The 15065-nt window shown below is 40.1% G+C and overlaps 2 protein-coding genes and 1 pseudogene across 3 annotated transcripts; all 3 read right to left on the bottom strand.

Annotated features, from left to right (window-relative positions):
- Nucleotides 1–2297: 2297 nt before the first annotated feature.
- LOC111321697 (kelch repeat and BTB domain-containing protein 2) lies at nucleotides 2298–5528 on the bottom strand. Its single transcript, XM_088758365.1, has 2 exons — nucleotides 4479–5528; nucleotides 2298–4115 (listed from the first exon to the last, which is right to left on the bottom strand). The coding sequence occupies exons 1-2, from the start codon at nucleotides 5322–5324 to the stop codon at nucleotides 3258–3260; spliced, it is 1704 nt and encodes a 567-aa protein (XP_088614491.1). The 5' UTR covers nucleotides 5325–5528; the 3' UTR covers nucleotides 2298–3257.
- Nucleotides 5529–6960: 1432 nt separating this feature from the next.
- Nucleotides 6961–10364, bottom strand: LOC148732025 (ectoderm-neural cortex protein 1-like; annotated as a pseudogene). The gene is made up of 3 exons (XR_016000513.1): nucleotides 10009–10364; nucleotides 8918–9398; nucleotides 6961–8462 (listed from the first exon to the last, which is right to left on the bottom strand). The product of XR_016000513.1 is annotated as an ectoderm-neural cortex protein 1-like (transcript).
- A 686-nt stretch (nucleotides 10365–11050) lies between these two features.
- LOC148732024 (kelch-like protein 12) lies at nucleotides 11051–14352 on the bottom strand. Its single transcript, XM_088759053.1, has 2 exons — nucleotides 13415–14352; nucleotides 11051–13003 (listed from the first exon to the last, which is right to left on the bottom strand). Exons 1-2 carry the CDS (start codon nucleotides 14240–14242, stop codon nucleotides 12113–12115), a joined length of 1719 nt encoding a protein of 572 aa, XP_088615179.1. The 5' UTR covers nucleotides 14243–14352; the 3' UTR covers nucleotides 11051–12112.
- Between the last annotated feature and the right edge of the window lie 713 nt (nucleotides 14353–15065).

The raw sequence follows: 15065 nt of genomic DNA, 5'->3' as shown, positions 1-15065 counted from the left end.
GGAATGCATATTATGAATAACTAACGTTTTTGGTTTGACTGTAAAGTCTTATACGGTGATGTAGCAAAGTTTTCTTTTGGGCTGATACTACTCCTTTCTTGGAGAACACTCAGGTTTGCTTGATCTCAACGAGCTGTCATTGGAACTGAATCATTCGAGTTTCAGTTTGTGCTGTCATGTTGAGTAATCCGAATGTGTCTAAAACGAAGACCGAAGATCGAAGACCCACTAGTCTAAAACGAAGACCCTGTGGTCTAAAACGAAGGCCCACTGGTCTAAAACCATTTACATTAAAGTGCTACTGCGACCAAAAATGCACCTGTTGTATTATGTCCGTAACTACGTCTCTTTAATCACATATAAGATAACTAACAACGAACGAATTCAATCGACATCCCTCGCTCCTCGCTCCACGTGTCATTACCCCCTCAGGTCATGTGACCGACACAACATCCCTTCTTTTCTTAACAAACAAAAAAAAAAGAAAAAGTCAATCTTCAACTAGATCATACGATCAACACAACTGCAACTATGTCCAGAGTTTTTTTTTAGCTTTACACAGCTAATGTCCTTATCTCCATTGTTCGCACTGTTTCCTTTTTTTTTTTTTTTTTTTTTTTAAATCACAACGAGGTCCAAGCCTGTAAGAGACTACTATCATGTCAGTTTTCTTTCTGGGTTACTCCCATTCACCATAGTGATCAGGGGGATGCCTATCCCGTTGCGGCCTCTGCTCTAATTCATTGTCCTCTTGTAACTCAAACTGATGATCACTGTCAACACATTGTTCATCTCTGGGGGTAAACTTCTTTACTTCTGTGACGTTCCTCTGGTATTGAACTTTCTCAGGTGACTGTACCACAACACTATTGCCCTTCTTTTCAATGATTTCACAAGGCTCACTTTCAAATTTGGCTGACAACTTGTCTGACTTTTTCTTCTTTAGAAGCACTTGGTCACCAGTCTGAAGGTCATTTGGTTGGGCACCCCTTCGTTCACCTGCATATGTCTTCGCTTTTATTTTCTTTTCCCAGTCACGATTTCGTGGCTCATCATCATTTACGGTAGTTTCGCGCAACTCAGGCATCTTTGTGCGGATCTTCCGACCAAATAATAACTCCGCAGGGAAAACTCCTGTGACGGTGTGCGGCGTTGTTCTGTATGTAGCGAGGTAATGAACGAGCTCTTTCCTCCAATTTTTTCCTTCTGCTTGTGAAATTCTCATGCTCTTGAGTAGGCTTCGGTTTTGACGCTCTGCTTCGCCATTTGCCTGTGCCCATTGTGGCGTACCCTTGCGGTGTAAGATACCATTATCAACAAGGAAATGCTCAAACTCTTCACACCGGAATTGTGGTCCGTTGTCGCTCGTTATGGTTACTGGCAGGCCATGAACAGCGAATATCGTCTCGAGGCGTGAGACAATCTGGGATGCAGTAACTGACATCAAGATCTCCACTTCATAGTACCTAGAATAATAGTCAATGACAACAAGCAGGTACTCTCCTGTTGGCATCGGTCCCAGGAGATCCAAGGATAAGTCCTGCCATTTGCCAAGCGGCGGCTCAGTAGGCATCAAAGGCTCCGGTGGAGTTGCTTGTCCAACTAATTGACATCCATGACACGACCTCACATATTGTTCAGCGTCTTTGTCGATACCAGGCCACCACACTTTAGTCCTCAGTCTCAGTTTCGTAGCAACAATTCCAACATGTCCTTCGTGTGCAATAGCTAGTACTTGCTGTCTCAGAGTTTGGGGAATTACAGTGCGAGTTCCACGCAAAACGACTTTGCCGATGCACACAGTTCGTCTTTTACTGGAATATATTTAACACATTCTTTGTTGTTCCAGACACCTTCACGAATGCATCGCCTCACTCAGTTCAGCATCACGGTGGGAATGTTCCTCTACTTCTCGTGTTGTCATAGCTTTTGGGGTGGCTGTCTGAGCTATAAACCGTACATATTCTTCTGCAACGTTCCTCGTTTTCTCCTCCATCGTTTTTCCGAAAAGTACGTTCAGAGGTTCGAGGCGTTTTCAGGTAATTGTTCATTCATAGACCTCCCGCATACAGTCAGAAGTGCAGTAAAAGTAATTTGCTTGCACGTTGTTTTACATGTCTGCACTGCGGCCATATTACAAGACAATAAAATGCCTGTGATGTTGGTGTACCAAATAAGTCCTACGGGATTTGAACTCTTTTCTGAGGACTTTCCCCTGTGAACACTTTTTTTTTGTTTTGACAAGTTTTCAGTGCTGCTTACCACGTGGTTGAAAACCTTCAATACTAATTAAACTGTTTCTCTCCAACATTTAGGTAGGTTTATTCAATACTCAAATGTTTTACAGGAGGCTTGAAACACATTTAGATTTTACCGGTAGTCTTAACTGCTGATCTAACATGATCGAACAAGTCTAGCAATGTAACTTTTGGGTTAAAGTCACGTAAAAATTATAATTTGGTGTGGTAAATATATACAGTTATTAAAATACACAGCTCTTTGTATGGCTTCGATATCAATACTTGCGTCAAAAACCGGATACCTTTCTTAATATCTTTCTGATTATATTACAAAGATGTCTCTGCAGTTAGAGAATTAAGTAAAGACTATATATTTGGCGCTTTAACTTTCTGGTGATATTCATGGAAAACTAATTATAATTTCAGTTCATTATCAGGCAAATGTGGGGAGCGAGAAACGGTTTCGAATCCGCCCGGTGTCTGAAGTGTATCAAGCTTGATTTTCTGCAATTTCTTTGATTACAGTTGACCTGCATTTTGTTACTGGTTATCATCCTCAGGTCATAATATAGACTATTTTCAACTTATCCTGAAGACATTTATTTAAGGGAAAATGAGCACATTATAATTTGCCTCGCTCTCCACATATGATCTACGTTTAGTTTTGATTATTGTTCACCCATAAGTACCACTTCTTTACCTAACAGGTTACTTTAACAGGTTAAAGAGAGAGTATTTTCTTGTTATGACGCCGATGTCTCCTCACAAGCACACAATGTACCACGTTCCTTTCTAAAACTGTGACTTTCAACACCGTTTTTTAGCTTCACACTTTTCTATTCTTTTCTCGCATATAGGCATGTTTTCACATGGTCATCCATTTTCCCTTTCAAAAGTGCACTAAAACATGGACGAATGAATGAATATACACGAGAAATAACATCAACTAATGCGCACTGCAAGTAACAAAGAGAAATCAAACAAGGAACCACCCTAAACTCGTTTTCTGTCCCCACTTTACCTCTTTATCGCCATATAACCAAGGGCTGCATTTTGATCTATTTTTCCCAAATTCTCCCACTCGTTCAGAACAGTAGAATTCAGGCGCCCGTGTGCAGTTCTCATTCCACTGTCAATTGGAAATTTATTGATAATAAAATACACCCTCCCTTCTATTTTCACTACGTTGAGATTGTTATCGGGAATATATTTTTGTTCAACAACAGACCAAGTGTTGGTTTCTTCGTTATACATTTCCACAGATATGCATGTAGGTTCATTATCATCCAGATAACGACGCGTTGAAAATTCAGTATAAACGGATCTTCTCCCAGCAACGTAGAGTTTGCTTTTCACTACTAGAAGAATGGATCCCAGCTGGGAGGAGGTTGTTTTCGCTTTTTCTTCCCATCTATTCTTTTGAGGATCAAAACAATGTAACACGGCTCGCTTCATGAATTGGATCCTATCTCTCTCCAGAACATACATTTTTGAATTCAATACTACTGCACCACTTAAGTTACAGTTTTTGGGTACTCCAGGAAATGTTTGCCATTGCCGTTTAACGAAATTGTACCTTTGAAGACTTTGATGGTGTATATCTGCTACATACATATACTCATCTATAACACACAAATCGTTGATGTGATCACCTAAAAACTGGAGTCTCTCCCACACATTTACCTCTGTGTCATAACGGTAAATGCAGTTACCGAGCGAGTCCTGTGCCGCAACCATCAACTTATTGCCAACAGGCACTGCACAGTAACAATGGGTGGCCTCCATTCGCGGTGTGGCAACCGGTAACGACTTCCAGGACTTGTCCACTACATCGAAGTACTGTATTGGAGCCTTTGGCAGAACAGCAACGAGAACCTGTAGGAGAAATACAAGGTTAGGGTATAGCTTGACAAAAAAACCGAAGCCTACTTTAACTTTCCTACTCTACTCCCCCACAGGCAGGTAACTTCAAGGAGTTCTGCTTTTTTCTGGATGAAGCCTGTTACTCAGTTCAAAGTGAAAGAAACCACAAAATTCTTACTAAAATAAGAAAGGAAAAAACCGAAATGGCTAATAAAACAAACAAACAAACTAACAAACATCAGGAACGTAAAAAGCGTAAACCGCGCATGACAAACTTCGTTGTCACAACCAGTGTAAATGCAAATTAATGTCGATCGACACTGATTTACTTTTGGAAAAAAAAAAACAGTTCATATTATTTTAAAACACACTTACTGGGTTCTTTGATCGTGGCTTCGTCTGCTTCCCTGAAGACTTAGGTTTAAAAGAAGGCTTGTGTTTATAGATTGCTGCTTCGTGGACCTGCAAGTAAATTTCAGGAATTTGTTGCATCTCCTCTGTGTGAAGGTCATCAATCACAACTCCAATATCAACCTGCCCCAGACGAACAGCCCCGATAACTTTGGCTACAACTGGCATCCTCTCTTCCTTCTTGTAGTTAATCCACTGCAACACGGATTTAAGAACAAACGTCTCAGATGGCGTATTGAGGTCATCTCGGCTGAGAAGGCTGACTAATTGGTTTCCATCGATGTACGTTAGGAATTCTTTACTCTCGCAGACATCTTTATACATCTTAGCCACAGCACACTCTGCAGCGTCTTGTAGATCTTTCAGCTTATAGCTCGACGCAATTCCCCAGATGCGACAGTAAGTTTCAAAGTCGAAGCGAATCTTCACGAACTCCTTCAACAAGAAAGTACAACACTGATGAACAACACTTGCGACTTGAAGATGATCTGCGACAGCAAGAACTTTGGATACAGTTTTATTGTCGACACGAAGCTCTCCAGTGTACACAGAGTCCAGTATGATCTTTAAAACATCTGGTGAGATACTTTCATCTCTCAGCTCGATCACTTCCTGGGTGGACTCCTTCATCCCATCTGTAAACATGGCGTAGAAATAATTACTACTCGCAGCCAACACGATGCGATGAGCTGGAAAGATGTCTTCACCAACTTTTAATTGAACGTCGATGAATTGACTTTTGTTTCGAAACTGAGCACACTCTGACAGAAGAATTTCGGCGTGGGCAACCATTTTGCTACAGGAAAGCATCTCACTCTACTTCAATATCAACAACAGATCAGACGGTGCCTTGTAGCAATACGATATTTGAGGGATCGCGTGATCGCGTAATAACTACACGTCAACGTCATATCGTTACCTTGGTAACTACATCCTCCTTCCAGTCTCTGGCAGAGAAAGAAGCATTCAGGCACGGAATGCAAAATCATTCCGCCTGAAGTGCAGATTATAAAGTGTTATAAACATACTTAATGATCTTCCCGAAAAGCAAGAATTCGCGTTGGAAACTTCAAACAAGTTGCTCACGAGGTTATCATCAGCAAAACTTTTCGTTAAAAAACTTTAATCAAGTAGCTCGTGAAGTTCTCACCAGTTGTGTCTAAGGAACTAAATATATATTTTAGGCTCCTCGGGCGGCTTATGAGCCGTTGAAAGTCTTAACAACTTCATCCATAAGACGGGTAGACAATGTAATAAGCGAAGCCCATATTACATTAATGGCGAGGACTGATTCCCTCTCAATTTACATGCGAAACAAAAGTAAAAATTCTTAATGTCCTTTTCGCGTTTTTGAATCCGACTAAGCTCATGCTAAGTACCTTAGCCTGCATAATCAGTTACATGTGCAACGTGAGCCCTTGGATCGAAGTGACGTGATAACAATTATATGGCAGACAGTAAACATGCGTTATTGACCAAGCGTGATGTCAAGATGGCTGGATATTGACCGACGTCTTTGTTTCGGTGTATTTGTGGACCGAGACGAAGTCGAGGTCCATAAAAACGCAGAAAAAAGAACGAGGTTGAAATCAAGGTATCTTGACCGAACCAACTTGGTCAATAAAGGATTTATAATATTCGATGTAATAAGAGTCAAGAATGACTTGTTTCTTTGGAGAACGGGGAAAGAAATCGGAGCGTGTTTGTAGCACAGTGAGTACAACTGAGGAACTCACGAGAGTCGTTTCATTTTTCTTTGTTTTGACTGTCTTCTGCCGCTTTCTGCAACTCCATCGCCAACATTATCGAAAAAACTACGAACTTTGTAAGTCCACCTCACATAATTTTTTTCTTCTTCGGGATCAAAGCGGGCAATCCCGAGCGGGCAAGATGGGCCCATCTTGCCCGCGCTGGTAGCCACCAGAAGACTGATACAGGATTTGCTTCATATTGCCCATCTGTGCGGTCAACTGCACAATAAAGAGAATTACTAATGAAATAGTGGGAGTGAAAGGCTCAATAAGAACACTGACAACCTAAGCTAAGTGTTCTTTATATAAATGGAAGTTCGCAGGGAAATTGGAGACTAATTAACAATTATTCTACGAGCGCGCGTTGGATATGCATATGAGCTGATAGATAGCCAACGAGGCGCGTAGCGCCGAGTTGGCTATAATCATCTCATATCCAACAAGCGCGAGTGGAATAATTGTTTTACTAAAAACGCCCCCAAGATATTCGACAAATCTTTATTTTAGACAAATTTTTTAGCTCCCTTTTAATTTTAAGCTGACGCATACGCTTACCATATTTGTAGATTATGGTATATTGGCTCATATACCATAATGGCTAAGCCAATAAAAAGTCTTGAATTGCATTATCCAATGATCCAGTTTTTTAAAATAGGCAATATAGCATCAAAACAGAAATCATTTGGAGGACTGAATCAAAGGCAAAATCCGTTTAATATCAGTTGTCGTGGTTTAGAATACAAATTGAAATTAAGTATTGCACACTTTTCTATTAAGCCTTGAAGGACATTTGTCCGAAAACTGTCCAAATTACATGTACTTTGAAAGGTTGCGTACAAGATTGAAATTGTAAATAAAATCCTGACAAGCTCAAGCCTGCCGTTGAAATTAACCCCTGCACTGACATGCTAGCTGATATCGCCTCTGAGAACCAAGGGCGAAGCTCATAAAGTTTGCATCATTCGGCATGTAGGGTTTCTCAAACATTCTGCAATTTCTACGTCTGAAGTTTTCAGCTTTGATTTTACTCCGTTCGTTCTATGGTAATTACTGTTACCATTTACATGGACTTACATTTATATTTAAGTCAGTTCCTTTCCTGCTCATGAATTTATTATTTTGTAAAAGTGTGATTTGGACTCAAGGATTAATGGAACTGGTTTTTAAGTTGGATCAACACACAAGAAGTTACTCCAACCGTCTAATTTTTCATGCAAGTTGACTGCTATACAGCAGCTGCTTATCATTTAACCTTTGAACTGTTCGTTATCCCTTTGCTTCTTCCAAATCAGGAAAGTGTATGAACTTTTTTCGGTTTTAAGACATTTTTTCTTTAGAGGAAAATAGCAAAGAGCTGCAGATTTGTCAATGTTTCCTAAATTTCCCCACTCGCCCAGCGGAACAGGATACAGCTCCCCTGGTGGAATCCTTATCCCACTGTCAACTAGAAAATCATTTATGATAAAGCACAACCTGCCATCTATTTCCACTGCATTGAGATTGTTAGCAGGAATACGGTTTTGCTCAACAACAAACCAGGTGTTCGTTTCCTCATTAAATATTTCCACAGGTGCTGGGGTACCGTATGGACTGAGACTGTTAAGAAGATTACAATCGCCCCCAGCAGCACAGAGTTTACGATTTACTTCAAAAAGCCTGGATCCAAAGTGAGGGTAACAGGTTGTTGCCTTTTCTTCCCACTCATTCTTAGCTGAGTCGAAACACTGTAGCACTGCCTGTTGATATTTTCTTCCTGCTTGGCGCATATCGCCACAGAGGACAAATATTGTTACCTTTGAGTGAACTATAGATCCAAAATTGTGGGCTGATAAGTACAATTTGCGTTCAGTTTTGCAATACTTTGCCACTGCCTTTTAGCAATGTTGTATCTTTGAGAAACCTGGCCTGAATAAGAGCTAATAGCATAAATATAGTCCCCTAAAACACACAGATTGTTAACTGAATATGTACCGGACGAAAACTACTTTATCTCCCAAACATTTCTCTCCGTGTCGTAGCGATAAAGGGAAATATCATAATCGTCGGCTGATCCTGCTACAAAGTCACAGCCAACAGAGACTGCAGAATCGCAACGACAGGCCTTGATTGACGGTACTGTCGATGGTAAAGATTTCCATGATTTGCTTTGGAAATCAAAATACTTCATTTGAGCATTGGGAAGAATTGCAATGAGAGCCTGAATGAAAGATGAACATCATCAATCAAATCTTCGACACTGGCCCGGCCCTCTGTTGGTTGTGACGATCAAGAAGGGGGACCAAAGAAACTTAGTCATTCCCCGGCACAGACTTTCTCACTCCATTGCCCGTCGCTCACCCGAATTTTTTTTTTTTTTTTCTTGTCCCACCAACCGAGTGCTTGACATAAGCTAGATCTCTATAAAGAAAAAAAAACAGACCCTTCTTACTTTGATCAGTAATTTGGGCAGTGTATCATTTTCTTTGCTTTAAAAGAACTACCCAGTTCGGGTACGGCCATGTTCTTACAGTTATGGTATATCAATTACTTAATGAATAAAAGTGAGCTGATAATATATAGATATTTATGTAAAGCGATCGTGAGTTGTTCAGTATGTTCTACAACGAAGCTGGTTATTTTGAACGAGAATCAGTGAAAAAACCATATACTTACTTGACTTGTTGATCTTGGTTTAGTTCTTTTCTCTGCAAACGCGGAGAAAGCAGAGGGCATGTTGTTATGGACTAATGCTTCATACACTTGTTTGTGAATCTCGAGATCTCTCTGGATCTCTTCAGTATTCAGTTCTTCAATCACAACTCTGATGTCCACCAGCCCTAGACGAACAGCTTTAATAACTTTGGCTGCGACTGCCAACCTACCTTCTTTCTTGTGTTTAATCCACTGCATCACTGATTTGAAGACGAACGTCTCAGACGGTGCATTGAGGTCATCCCGGCTGAAAAGGGTAACTAATTGGTCTGTGTCTATAATCGATAATAATTCGTCGCTTTCACAGATATCCTTAAACGTTGATGCCATCTTGCGCTCGGCTGCCTCTTGCAGATCTTTCAGGCCCTGTCTATCAGCAATGGTGCAGAGCAAGCAGTAATTTTGCATTTCAAGTCGGAGCTGAACGAATGCTTTCTCTAAGGCCATCCCAATTTAATGTTTCGCTTCCCATCGCCCTCCCTCTCGTGAGGGTGGGTCGGTCGATCGGGCAAAAAAAAAAGTAAGAGGAAAGAACACTTGAAGGGGTCTGGGTGCCAGAGAACGCCAGGCTGCTAAGGACGAAAGCTTGGTTACAAAGTTAACCCGAAAACGTGGTTTCTTCGTTCGTTATTCTTTATCTACAATGGCAGACAGTAATTCATGTGCACTTGTGATAAGATTACGAAAAGAGAAGAGAGTTGTGGCCTTACCTAGGGTAAAGTTGGTTCAAAATGTTCTTGAATGCAACTTCGTGTTAAAACTAAACTTTCAGTCGCCCCCATTATGAGATTGAAACTGACAAGCAAGACTGTTAGAAAGTTACTGTTTAATGAAAAAAGCTGTCCTGACGAAATGTTCTTTTCCAAGAAACATTCAGTTTGTGTTCCAGTTACTTTTGCATGTTTAGTCTTGAAGGTATAATCAGATGGTAAAATATGTATATTAAAACGACTGTCAAATGTCTAAAAAGGCTTTAAAAACGTTGCAGGAATTTTTTTTCTTTACTTTTCCAAAAAAAATGGGTCGGACGGGCGATGGGAAACGAAGCATTAAATTCGGATGGCCTAAGAAATCACAACACAACAGTTGCAACTTGAAGATGATCTGCTGCAGCAAGTACCTCAATCACGTTTTCCTCAGTGATATCAAGAACTCCATTGTAGATGGAGTCTAAGATGAACTTTAAAGTGTTTGACTTGAAGTTTTTGTCTTCTAGCTCGATCACTTCCTGGTTTGACCCCTTCACTCCATTTGTTAACATGGCGTAGAAATAATCACTATTCGCAGCCAACACTACGCGATGAGCTGGAAAGATATCTTCCCCAACTTTCAGTCGAACATCGATAAATTGACTTTCTTTTCGAAACTGAGAACATTTGGAAAGAAGAATATCAGCATTGGAAACCATTTTGATAAAAGTAAAAGATCTCACCATTATTTGATATTAACACCGTATCGCACAATACTACGAAAAGATGAATATGGCTTTTAAGTGACTGCGTGATTGCGTGAGTTGAATAAATAGTAACGTCAGCTCGTTTCTATGGCAACTAGTTTGACATGTATACGATTTCTCTCATGCTCACGCGTTGAACGAGCGTATCACTTTATAGAATGTAAACACACTTCAATTGTCGCTAGTCGAGTATTAAGAACAAATATCACCATCTTCTCCCTGTGGCAAAACTCTGGCTACGAAAACTGAAGTTGGTTTCTCGCAAGGACGTAAGGCTAAGAGATAAAGAATCGACGAATGGATGCAAACCAATTCTCAAATTTTGTATTTTTTGCTTAGTACCCAAGTCATAGTCGAGTCAGTGAAAGTTCCGAAAATCTCTTCTCTTAGATGAATGGATTATAAAGTGAACCAAAAGTGCATGCTCGTGGCGAGGTCTCTATTCATGGTGCCTTATCAAGAGAGAATTGATCCCCTCTTGTCTCTAAATGAAACTTTTTAATCTTTCGAATTTCTTAGGGTCGATGTCGCATTTTTAGGAACTGATTAAGCTTAGGGCTCCTTGCGTGATCGATCACGCGTGCAACTCAAACCCTTGTGTCTGGCCACTCAAGCGGTCATGAAAGGTAACAATCATCTTTCGTTTTCAGCGCACATTTAATAATAATAATAATAATAATAATAATAATAATCCATTTATACAGCGCCTTTTCTACAAGATTCAAAGGCGCTGTTTACAAAAATTTGATAAAGCTAGACTGAGTAAAAATAATCACAAGAAATTGACATTAAAACTGGGCGCTAACTACACAATAGATAAATGTACACGATAGATAGCAAATATTTATCAATTCATAAACATCACGATTCACAAGCTCGAATAGAAAGAAATTTTTTAAGTTTGCGTTTAAAATCGTCAATTGAGTTTGCATATCTACGACTTAGGCAGGGGACTGTAATTAAACCACAACGCGTGCAGAAATAGGAGACTTACATTGAGAAGCATCTATGGTTTAACTCCAATTGCAGAGATGTAGAAATGATTTGGAGAATTCTAAAAAAGGAAAGAATCCGCATTGTCATGGGTTAGAGGACAAGTTGAAATTAACTTCTGTGCAATTTTTATTACATCCTTTGAAGAAGCTTATTTGAAAGAAAAAAACTGAACCACTTTATGTGAGGTAAAAAGACCTAAAAAGGTTCTGCAAGGTTGGATATAAGATCCAAGGTTCTATAACAAGTCCTTAAATATCCCGAACTCTACCAGATATCGATTTGAAATAAACCGATGTACAGACCGCGTTTGCAGCTGACACTGTCAGGAAACCCAAGAACAAAACCCATAGATCAAAAGTTCCTTCAATTTGGCTCATAAGAACTTCGTAAAACATCCTACAACTTCTACAATTAAAAATTTCGGCGTTAGTTTTACACCTTCATAGTTTTTGTGTGGTTGTACTTCTTACAATTTCCATGGACTGTACTGAAGGTTTTTAAGGTTCACTCTCACTCTTAGACTTATGTTTGGACACTAACATGATTGAAACTGTTTTAAAGTTAAATCACTGGAAACTACAAATGAACACAAATCAACTAGTTTTCTGTACACGCTTATTAGGATACAGCAGCTGTTCATCTCTACTCATTTATTGCTCCTTATCTCTTAGTTCCTTTCAACTATCAGGGGTGAATGAATATCCTCAATCAGTTTTCAGGAATTCTCTCTTTAAAGGCAAATAACAAAGGACTGCAGATTTGTCAATGTTTCCTAAATTTTCCCACTCACCCAACGGAACAGGATACAACTCCCCCGGGGGAATTCTAATCCCACTGTCGATTGGGAATTTATTTATGATGAAGCACACCCTCCCTTCTATTTCCACAGCATTGAGATTGTTAGTGGGAATATGTTTTTGTTCAACAACAGACCAAGTGTTAGTTTCTTCGTTATACATTTCTACAGGTGCTGGACTGCCATAGGGACGCCCATCGGGAGTAATCGAAAGAAAGCCCCCAGCTAGGAAAAGTTTGTTGTTGACTACAAAAAGACTGGATCCAAAGTGAGGGTGGCAGGTCGTTGCCTTTTCTTCCCATTCATTTTTATTTGGGTCAAAACATTGTAGCACTGCTGGAGAATAGATTCCTTGACCCAAATGGGTCCTATTGCCATAAAGTACAAACACTTTCGCATTTACTATAACCCCATTATTGCAGGCTACAAAGTTATAGCCTACTTTACCTGGTTTTGAAATACTCTGCCATAACCTTTTAGCCATGTTGTATCTTTGAGGAACCTGATCTGAATCAGGGCTAATTGCATAAATATAGTCGTCTACAATACATAAATTGTCAATCCATCCACTGGACGAAAGTGGCTTCACTTTCCACACATTGTTCTCTGTGTCGTATTCATAGAAGGAATTCTTGCCATTTGGTGCTAATCTAGCAGCAAATACGGTGTTCCCAACAGAGACTGCTGACCAACAACGGGTTGACTCGATTGACGGTATTGTTGCAGGTAAAGTTTTCCATGTTTTGTTTTCGACATCAAAATACTTCATTTGAGCTTGAGGCAGAACTGCAACCAGAACCTAAAATGAGCAAAAAATATGATGCTTCAACTGATTTTTAAACAACCCCGTGCTTAGCGTCAAGATATAGAAATTACAACGACGACATTCAATAAATTCTTCCACGTAGTCAATTTTTGTAATGATGCTTTAATCCACGCCACATATGTTTATGTTTGTTCAGTAGTGTAATGTTGCAACGCACCCCTACCCCCGGGGGTATGGTTTTGACACTAAGAAACACGTGTTAGTGATGACGACTTAAATAAAGTCTTGAGTCTAGTACTAGTGTTGACTGGTCTCCAAGGAAGCGAACTCTCATCTGTAGGTTACAGTATAAATGTTGCAGAAGCCTAAGGTAATAATCGGCACCAAGGTGAATTGTAAATAAATAGATTAATAGAAAAAAGATACACCAGAGCCTCTACTTACTTGACTTGCTGATCTCGGTTTAGTTCTTTCCTCAGCAAACTTCGAATTGCGAGAAGGCATATGCTTAAACAGGGATGTCTCATGTAGTTGCCTGTGAATCTCAGGATCTCTCTGCATCTCCTCTGTATCTAGTTCTTCAATCACAACTCTGATGTCCACCAGTCCCAGACGAACAGCTCCAATAACTTTGGCTGCAACTGCCATCCTCTCTTCCCTCTTGTGTTTAATCCACTGCATCACGGATTTAAAGATGAACGTCTCCGAAGGTGCACTGAGGTCATCTCGGCTGAGGAGGCTGAGAAACTGGTCTGGTTCAATAATGGACAAGAATTCTTCGTTTTCACAGGTATCCTTAAACTTTAAAGCCATTTTGCTCTCTGCTGCCTCTTGCAGATCTTTCATTCCGTATCTATGGGCAACCGTGCAGAGCAGACAGTAATTTTGCAGATCGAATCGAAGCTGAACAAATTCTTTCTTCAGGAAATCGCAACATCGTTGGACAACACTCGTCACCTGAAGATGAAATGCTGCAGCGAGAACCTCAAACACGTTTTCCTCGGTGACATGAAGATCTTCAGTGTAGATAGAGTCTAGGATGATCTTTAGAGCATTTGATGTTATGCTTTCGTCTTTCAATTCAATCATTTCCTGGTTCGACTCCTTCATTCCATTTGTAAACATGGCGTAGAAATAATCACTACTCGCAGCCAACACGACGCGATGAGCTGGAAAGATATCTTCACCAACTTTTAATCGAACGTCGATGAATTGACTTTCGCTTCGAAACTGGGAACACTTGGAGAGGAGAATATCAGCAAGGGCAACCATTTTGCCGAAGGAAAGGATCTCACAGTACTTCAGAAGGCGCAGCCACTTTGAAGAACTTGCATGAATCCATCACTCGCTTGATCGCGTGACCCGAGATCAGTTTTAAACGATGAATCACGAAACCATGCGTTTGGCAACATTTGTATCTCCCAGGGGACGTGGGAAAGGTGGATTTAAAGAGATAAGGAATCGGAGATCATTTGAGCTCAGTTTCTCAATACTTAGGAAGAAAAGGGTAACAACTACACCAGACACAGTGTTGTTCAATTACTACAATTTTTTTCACCTCAACAACACTCCGTACATTATTTATTAACTAGGGCACCTAACCTGAACAGACATTTAAGTAACAGGGGAGACTGCCGGAAGTTTAGAGTTCTTTTCCCCGGCAGTTACAACAGATCTTTTGTCTTTACTAACTAGCCCGAGATGCTAAGACAAGAGCTTTTTGGTTGATTATCAAGGCTCGCCAGAATTTGTTCCATTCTTCGGCCGCTGTCCACGTCTCAAAACGTCCGAGTACTTAGGACACTAGATTTTAATTGACTTCACTCCTTCGAGGAGTATTGTTATATCCGCTTTACATTTAAAGATGTACAAACAAATTTACATTTGTCACGCACCTCAATTTTTACCGTCAGTTAAGTTCATTGCGGTTTCTGATGATCGTATAATAGTTATATGAATTACACCGATGGACACTCAGCGACAATTCCGCAAAAAGTCAAGCATATGCATTTCAGCGAGTGCTTAACTTGAACCTTGAGTTAACGTGGAGCGTAAATATGATTGTAACTCTAAGTTTAAAACATGAATTCGCTAA

This window comes from Stylophora pistillata, chromosome 4, assembly GCF_964205215.1.
Source record: "Stylophora pistillata chromosome 4, jaStyPist1.2, whole genome shotgun sequence".
In the NCBI taxonomy this organism is placed as follows: Eukaryota; Metazoa; Cnidaria; class Anthozoa; order Scleractinia; family Pocilloporidae; genus Stylophora; species Stylophora pistillata.
This window is presented reverse-complemented; position numbering and strand designations above follow the sequence as displayed.